Here is an 8,772-nt window from a genome sequence, read left to right on the forward strand (position 1 = left end):
TTCCCTTATCACTCGTCTAACACACACACACACACACACACACACACACACACACACACAGAGAGAGAGAGAGAGAGAGAGAGAGAGGATACACTGATTACCACACACAAACATCCACATACCATGAAAACTAAATCAATTTCATCAAACCAGAAAAGAGAGAGAGAGAGAGAGAGAGAGAGAGAGAGAGAGAGATATACACACGATTAATTAAAAACGAAGAAAAACAATAAAGCAAACAAACACACGAGATAAAAATTAGAATGATAACAGAGAGGGTGGATGGAAGAGAAGAGGAAGATGATGGCTAAAGATGATAAGAGAGAGAGAGAGAGAGAGAGAGAGAGAGAGAGAGAGAGAGAGAGAGAGGTAGTGTTATCAGTCCCGCCACTGTGACTGTGCTGTGATGAACTGTAGTGGTAGTGATGGTGGTGACAGTAGTGGTGGTGTGTGGTGGTGGTGGTGGTGGTGGTGGTGAACTCTGCTGGTGTGTGGTGAATTCTGGTGTTGTGTGGTGAACCCTGGTAGTGGTAGTGGTAGTGGTGGTGGTGTGTGGTGATGGTGTGTGGTGAACTGTACGTGGAGGAGGTGGTGGTGGTGTGTGGTGGTAGTGGTGGTGGTGGTGATGTATCAAGGTCTAGTCTTCCGTTTACGATAATATAATAGATCTCTCTCTCTCTCTCTCTCTCTCTCTCTCTCTCTCTCTCTCTCTCTCTCTCTCTCTCTCTCTAGTTTTTTGTATTTTTTTCCCATTTTCCTGTTGTCTTTCTTTATTTTTGTTATATATTTCCTTTATTTAACTTATTTTTCATCCTGTCTATATTTACTCTATTTCCTCTTCATACATTTTTTTCCTTCCTTTGTGTTCATTGTCTGTAACACGGAAAAGCCAAAAAATATGTCTTTGTTCTAAGTTTTTCATTATTACTATCATTGTCATTATTATTGTTGTCTGCTTCACCCATGGAAAAACCAATAGAAAGGAATACAAAGGAGGGACAAGTAATAGCACCAGCAGCAGATGTGTTGGCCCTTAAATGTGTGTGTGTGTGTGTATGTGTGTGTATGTGTGTGTGTGTGTGTCCGTGTGTGTTTGTGGTGAGAGAAATAAAGTAATGTGAGAAAAAAAAAAAAAGAACAGAAGAAAGATAGAAAGAGAAGAGAGGAAGAAAGATAAAAAGAAAGAAAGGAGAGAAAGTAAGAAAGAAAAGAAAAGAAAAGAAAGTGAACAGAGACGCAATGAGGAAGAAATATGGATAAATAGAATAAGAAAGAAAGAGAGAAAGAAAAAGAAAGACAGAAAAGAAGAGTAAAGACAAAGACAAAACACACACACACACACACACACACATGTCCACCACACACAATTATTTGATGAAGGAAAGAAGGAAAGATGGCAAGAGAAGGAAAGAAGAGGAAGAGGAGGAGGAAGAGGAAGAGGAAGGAGGGGAATTGAGTCCTCTTATTCCAGGCCCAGGGGAGGAGAAGAAGCCAAGAGTCGGTCGCCTTGACTGGTAAGAGGCAAGAGAGTAATTTATAACCTTCTTCAATTTTTCTTTTTTTTTTTTAGGAAAGTTTCTAGAGGGAGTGAATAATTTGGGTTTTTGATCTAGAAGTAATTTTTTTTTATGTAAGAGGGGAAAACTGGCCAAGGGGAACGTAAAACGACAAAAAAGGCCCACTTAGTTGCCAGTTCCCTTGCAGGTCCGAGGGAGTTAACCAAAAGAAAGGGATAAATGTCCTGAAACCTCCCTCTCAAATGAAGTCAAGTCACAGGAAGGTGGAAATACAGAAGCAGGCAGGGCGTTCCAGAGTGTGCCAGAGAAAGGTATGAATGATTGAGAGTACTGGTTAACTCTTGTATTAGAAAGCTAGACAGAGTAGTGGTGAATGATTGAGAGTGCTGGTTAATTCTTTCATTAGGGAGGTGGACAGAGTAGTGGTGAATGATTGAGAGTACTGGTTAACTCCTGCATTAGAGAGGTGAACAGAGTAGTGGTGAATGATTGAGAGTACTGGTTAACTCCTGCATTAGAGAGGTGGACAGAGTAGTGGTGAATGATTGAGAGTACTGGTTAACTCCTGCATTAGGGAGGTGGACAGAGTAGTGGTGAATGATTGAGAGTACTGGTTAACTCCTGCATTAGAGAGGTGGACAGAGTAGTGGTGAATGATTGAGAGTACTGGTTAACTCCTGCATTAGAGAGGTGGACAGAGTAGTGGTGAATGATTGAGAGTACTGGTTAACTCCTGCATTAGGGAGGTGGACAGAGTAGTGGTGAATGATTAAGAGTACTGGTTAACTCCTGCATTAGGGAGGTGGACAGAGTAGTGGTGAATGATTAAGAGTACTGGTTAACTCCTGCATTAGAGAGGTGGACAGAGTAGTGGTGAATAATTGAGAGTACTGGTTAACTCCTGCATTAGAGAGGTGGACAGAGTAGTGGTGAATGATTGAGAGTACATTAGAGAGGTGGATTACAGTATAAATGCATAAAAGATGTATGTTTTCTCTTTTATTGTTGATTTTTTGTGAGGGAAACTTTGAATATATGAATCAGTCTCTTTCTGTTCCCTTTCCCAATGTCCACCTCCCCAATGTCTAAATCCTCAACTCCCCAATGTCCACTTCCTCACCTCCACAATGTCCACCTCCCCAATGTAAGAATAAACCAGTATTCTTTTATTTTTTTCTCTCTTTCATTGGTAAACTTACAAAAAAAAAAATGTCTGCCTTTGAGTCCTCAGTGAAATAAGAGTAGAAATCACAATAGGAAAATAAAAAAAGAAGAAGAAAAGAAACTCTCACACACTAACTAAACCAACTCAAACCAACCCAAAACAACCAAACCTGAACCCAAACAATCAAAATAACCCAAAACCCCAAAACTCAAAATAACTAAAAACAACCAAAACCAGCCAAACAACCCATAACAACCCAAAACAACCTAAAATAAACCCCAAAACAACCAAAAACACACAAAACACACTTACAAATCTACAATAGTCACCAAACAACACCATTTTCTTTATTTACGTTTTCTTTTTTATTCAAGGTGTCACTGTAGAAATTGTACACGTATGTCCACTGAGGAGGAGTCCCTATGTTGCCACGAAGATGAGGAGGCGTGGGGGCGGATCCTGGAGGGCGTGGCAGGGGAGGAGAGACGCCCTTTGAACTGCATAGTGGAGCATCCTTTCTTCACCTCGGTCTGTCTCAATCCTTACGCCCTCAGAGCTTTGCATAACAGAGACTCAAGATTGTTTGATGACGATGAGGAGGCGCCCACGCACGAGTAAGGACAGGGTGTAGTGGTGGTGGTGGTGGTATAGTAGTAGTAGTAGTAGTAGTAGTAGTAGTAGTAGTAGTAGTAGTGGTGGTCGTGGTGGTGGTGGTGGTGGTGGTGGTGGTGGTGGTGGTGGTGGTGGTGGTGGTGGTGGTGGTGGTGGTGGTGGTGGTGGTGGTGGTGGTGGTGGTGGTGGTGGTGGTGGTGGTGGTGGTGGTGGTGGTGGTGGTGGAGGAGGAGGTGGTGGTGGAGGTGGTGGTGGTGGTGGTGGTGGTGGTGGTGGTGGTGGTGGTGGTGGTGGTGGTGGTGGTGGTGGTGGTGGTGGTGGTGGTGGTGGTGGAGGAGGAGGAGGAAGAGGAGGAGGAGGAGGAGGAGGAGGAGGAGGAAGAAGGAGGAAGAGGAAGAAGAAGAAGAAGAAGAAGAAGAAGAAGAAGAAGGTGGTGGTGGTGGTGGTGGTGGTGGTGGTGGTGGTGGTGGTGGTGGTAGTAGTAGTAGTAGTAGTAGTAGTAGTAGTAGTGATAAAATAAGAATAATAGTAAGAACAAGTGTTTCTCCTCTATCTATCTCACTTTTTACATTTTATTTCATTTTCTTCAATCTTATCACTCCTAATCTTCTCGTTATTCCTTCCTTCTTGCCCCTTTCCTTCAATAATTGTCCTTCCTTCCCTCCTTCATTCCTTCCTTTCTTTCTTCTCTTTCCTTCAAATATAATCCTTTTCACTCACTCTCCTTCATTCCTTCCTTCTCTCCCATTCCTACTTTCTTCCTTCCTTCATTCCTTCTCTCCCATTTCTTCTTCCTTCTTTCCTATCATTCCTTTTTCTCCCATTCTTATTTCCCTCCTTCATTCCTTCTTCCTTCTTTCATTCATTCTTTCCCGTTCTTACTTCCCTCCTCATTCCTCATCTCCCATTCCTTCTTCCTTCATTCCTTCTCTCCCTCTACATATCCTTCCCTCCTTCATTCCTTCCTTAACTCCTTCGCCTCCTACAGGAAGTACCGTCTGACATCCTTCCGTGCCTTCGTCGAGTTTTTCCACGGAGTCCTTGAGGAGGATGTGATGGGACCCATGCCCTCCTGCGTCGCCGCCTCAATACGGGGTCTCTTCCCTCCACACGCCTTCCTCCTACGCGTCCCTGGCTACTGTGACCTTTGACCTGACCCCGGGAAGCCTCTCTAAAGGTATAGGAGCCTTTCTGAAGGTGTAAGATCCTCTCCGAAGGTATAGGAGTCTCTCTGAAGGTGTAGGAGTCTCTCTGAAGGTGAAGGAGTCTCTCTGAATGTGTAGCAGTCTCTGTGAAGGTGTAGGAGTCTCTGTGAAGGTGTAAGAGTCTCTGTGAAGGTGTAGGAGTTTCTGAAGATATAGGATTCTCTCTGAAGGTGTAGGAGTCTCTCTGAAGGTGAAGGAGTCTCTCTGAAGGTGTAGGAGTCTCTGTGAAGGTGTAGGAGTCTCTGTGAAGGTGTAGGAGTCTCTCTGAAGATGAAGGAGTCTCTCTGAAGATATAGGAGTCTCTCTGAAGGTGTAGGAGTCTCTGTGAAGGTGTAGGAGTCTCTGTGAAGGTGTAGGAGTCTCTGTGAAGGTGTAGGAGTCTCTGTGAAGGTGTAGGAGTCTCTGTGAAGGTGTAGGAGTCTCTGTGAAGGTGTAGGAGTCTCTGTGAAGGTGTAGGAGTCTCTGTGAAGGTGTAGGAGCTGTGAAGGTGTAGGAGTCTCTGTGAAGGTGTAGGAGTCTCTGTGAAGGTGTAGGAGGCTCTGTGAAGGTGTAGGAGTCTCTGTGAAGGTGTAGGAGTCTCTGTGAAGGTGTAGGAGTCTCTCTGAAGGTGTAGGAGTCTCTGTGAAGGTGTAGGAGTCTCTGTGAAGGTGTAGGAGTCTCTGTGAAGGTGTAGGAGTCTCTGTGAAGGTGTAGGAGTCTCTGTGAAGGTGTAGGAGGCTCTGTGAAGGTGTAGGAGGCTCTGTGAAGGTGTAGGAGTCTCTGTGAAGGTGTAGGAGGCTCTGTGAAGGTGTAGGAGGCTCTGTGAAGGTGTAGGAGGCTCTGTGAAGGTGTAGGAGGCTCTGTGAAGGTGTAGGAGGCTCTGTGAAGGTGTAGGAGTCTCTGTGAAGGTGTAGGAGGCTCTGTGAAGGTGTAGGAGGCTCTGTGAAGGTGTAGGAGTCTCTGTGAAGGTGTAGGAGTCTCTGTGAAGGTGTAGGAGTCTCTGTGAAGGTGTAGGAGTCTCTGTGAAGGTGTAGGAGTCTCTGTGAAGGTGTAGGAGTCTCTGTGAAGGTGTAGGAGGCTCTGTGAAGGTGTAGGAGTCTCTGTGAAGGTGTAGGAGTCTCTGTGAAGGTGTAGGAGTCTCTGTGAAGGTGTAGGAGTCTCTGTGAAGGTGTAGGAGTCTCTGTGAAGGTGTAGGAGTCTCTGTGAAGGTGTAGGAGTCTCTGTGAAGGTGTAGGAGTCTCTGTGAAGGTGTAGGAGTCTCTGTGAAGGTGTAGGAGTCTCTGTGAAGGTGTAGGAGTCTCTGTGAAGGTGTAGGAGTCTCTGTGAAGGTGTAGGAGTCTCTGTGAAGGTGTAGGAGTCTCTGTGAAGGTGTAGGAGTCTCTGTGAAGGTGTAGGAGTCTCTGTGAAGGTGTAGGAGTCTCTGTGAAGGTGTAGGAGTCTCTGTGAAGGTGTAGGAGTCTCTGTGAAGGTGTAGGAGTCTCTGTGAAGGTGTAGGAGTCTCTGTGAAGGTGTAGGAGTCTCTGTGAAGGTGTAGGAGTCTCTGTGAAGGTGTAGGAGGCTCTGTGAAGGTGTAGGAGGCTCTGTGAAGGTGTAGGAGGCTCTGTGAAGGTGTAGGAGTCTCTGTGAAGGTGTAGGAGTCTCTGTGAAGGTGTAGGAAGCTCGGTAAAGGTGTAGGAGGCTCTGTGAAGGTGTAGGAGGCTCTGTGAAGGTGTAGGAGTCTCTGTGAAGGTGTAGGAGTCTTTGTGAAGGTGTAGGAGTGGCTGCGAGTGGTGTTGTGTGGTATGCTTGTAGCTTTTATGTCTTGGGGTATATTTGTTGAGTTTGCGATTAAAATTTGTCGTTTTCTTTGAACTGTCCTTTTTTTTTTTTTCTCTCTGGTTTGTTTATTATGGTTTTGTTTCAGTTCATCTTTCTTTACTACTTCATTTCCTCTTCCTCTTCTCTCTCTCTCTCTCTCTCTCTCTCTCTCTCTCTCTCTCTCTCTCTCTCTCTCTCTCTCTCTCTCTCCCATTACCCAGGAGAGCGAAATGGAGGCTGAGAATCTCCTTCCTTTTGTCTTCTCTATATGAATCTTTTGTTCCTTTTCTCTTCTCCCTGTCTGTGATTACTCCTCCTCCTCCTCCTCCTCCTCCTCCTCCTCCTCCTCCTCCTCCTCTTCGTCTTATTCCTCCTGTTCCTCTTCCAAGGCATACTCTTCTTATTTCTTCTTCTTCTTCTTCGTCTACTTCTTCTTCTTAAATTGTTTGCTTGTGTGTGTGTGTGTGTGTGTGTGTGTGTGTGTGTGTGTGTGTGTGTGTGTGTGTGTTGTTGTTGTTGTTGTTGTTGTTGTTGTTGTTGTTCTTTATATTTGGTCTCTCTTTCCTTCATCGTCATCTTCTTCCTCCTCTTCCTTCTTCTCCTCCTCATTTTTCTCCTCTTCCTCCTCCTCTCCCTCCTCCTCCTCCTCCTCCTCCTCTGCCTCCTTTTCTTCTTAGTGTTGAAATAATTCTCGTCTCTCTCTCTCTCTCTCTCTCTCTCTCTCTCTCTCTCTCTCTCTCTCTCTCTCTCTCTCTCTCTCTCTCTCTCTTACTGTCTATTTAATGAGACTTATATGGTCCTAGATTATACTGAGCTTAAATTAAGATTCTCTCTCTCTCTCTCTCTCTCTCTCTCTCTCTCTCTCTCTCTCTCTCTCTCTCTCTCTCTCTGGATATACATACATTTTTGTGTCATTTAGAAAGAGAGAGAGAGAGAGAGAGAGAGAGAGAGAGCAAACAACAATGATCATAAACAGCAAAAAGGGAAAAAAAAAAAAAACACATCTAAGTTTCATTAAGGAAGAAAAATTTGTTCCCTTCAGAATGAGGAGGAGGAGGAGGAGGAGGAGGAGGAGGAGGAGGAGGAGGAGGAGGAGGAGGAGGAGGAGGAGGAGGACGAGAACAGGTGCAAACATTCTCATTCCCGCAGAGTACAAAATGAGGGGAGAAATGAAGGAGAGGAGAGAGAGAGAGAGAGAGAGAGAGAGAGAGAGAGAGAGAGAGAGAGAGAGAGAGAGAGAGAGAGAGAGAGAGAGAGAGAGAGAGAGAGAGAGAGAATAATACAAACCATTACTCTTGTCCTATAAATGGTATTGGGAAAGGGAGAGTTGGGAGAGAGAGAGAGAGAGAGAGAGAGAGAGAGAGAGAGAGAGAGAGAGAGAGAGAGAGAGAGAGGGGGACGGAGAGTTAGATGGGAAGGTGTGGGAAGACGGGAGAAAGGATGTACATTCTCTCTCTCTCTCTCTCTCTCTCTCTCTCTCTCTCTCTCTCTCTATATATATATATATATATATATATATATATATATATATATATATATATATATATATATATATATATATATATCACACACACACACACACACACACACACACACACACACACACACACACAAGACCTGTAATTAAAGAGCCGCCGTACCTGACCTTCATCTCCTCCTCCTCCTCCTCCTCCTCATCCTCCTCCTTAAGTAGATCTATGTTTTTTCCTCGACTTGTTTCACTTTCTCCTCTTCTTCTTCCTCCTCCTTCTCCTCTTCTTCTTCTTCCTCTTCCTCCTCCTCCTTCTTTTCCTTCTTCTTCTTCTTCTTCTTCTTCTTCTTCTTCTTCTTCACAAACGTCTCTTAATCAAACAGAAAGATCACGGAATGGGAGAGCAGTTCTGTGGTTGGATTGAAAATTGGCTAACAAATAGAAAACAACGAGTAGCTTTAAATGGAGAAGCTTCCGACTGGCTTCAAGTTACGAGTGGTGTTCCTCAGGGTTCAGTTTTGGGTCCGTTACTTTTTTAATGTACATAAATGACTTAGACTGCGGCATTGTATCAAGAATAGGTAGCAAAGTACGCACAAGAGACGACTGCGATGCCATCCAGCGGGATTTAGACAACCTTAGTAGCTGGAGCGACAAATGGCTTTTAAATTTTAATGTTGATAAATGCAAAGTAATGCACATCGGTCAAAACAATGGGAAATATGATTATAAATTACATAGCCAAAATTTAATCAAAGTCACTAGAGAGAAGGACCTGAGGGTATTAGTAACAAATGACCTTGAAATGTGCAACGCAGTGATTGGCCGCTAGTCGTAAAGCAAAAACACTGTCTTGGGATTCATTGCGCATCATTTTGATTGTAAAACACCTGAAGTCATAACGCGTCATTAGTGAGACCGCATTTGGTTCAGTTCTGGTCTCCATGCTATAAAAAAAAAAAAAAACATTTAGAAATTGGAGAGCGTGCAAAGACGAGCAACCAAACTAATACCGGAATACGTGGT

The 8,772-nt window shown here is 44.3% G+C and overlaps 1 protein-coding gene across 1 annotated transcript in view; it reads left to right on the top strand.

The window, feature by feature from the left end:
• Positions 1–1,103: 1,103 nt before the first annotated feature.
• Positions 1,104–8,772, top strand: part of LOC123503240 — a 9,341-nt gene continuing 1,672 nt past the window's right edge. Inside the window, exons 1-3 of the mRNA XM_045252805.1 lie at positions 1,104–1,514; positions 3,057–3,296; positions 4,283–4,471. Coding sequence (XP_045108740.1) covers positions 1,351–1,514; positions 3,057–3,296; positions 4,283–4,445 — 567 coding nt within the window. The 5' untranslated portion in view covers positions 1,104–1,350 and the 3' untranslated portion in view covers positions 4,446–4,471. The remainder of the gene's footprint in view (positions 1,515–3,056; positions 3,297–4,282; positions 4,472–8,772) is intronic.

This window comes from Portunus trituberculatus, chromosome 13, assembly GCF_017591435.1.
Source record: "Portunus trituberculatus isolate SZX2019 chromosome 13, ASM1759143v1, whole genome shotgun sequence".
Taxonomy (NCBI): domain Eukaryota; kingdom Metazoa; phylum Arthropoda; class Malacostraca; order Decapoda; family Portunidae; genus Portunus; species Portunus trituberculatus.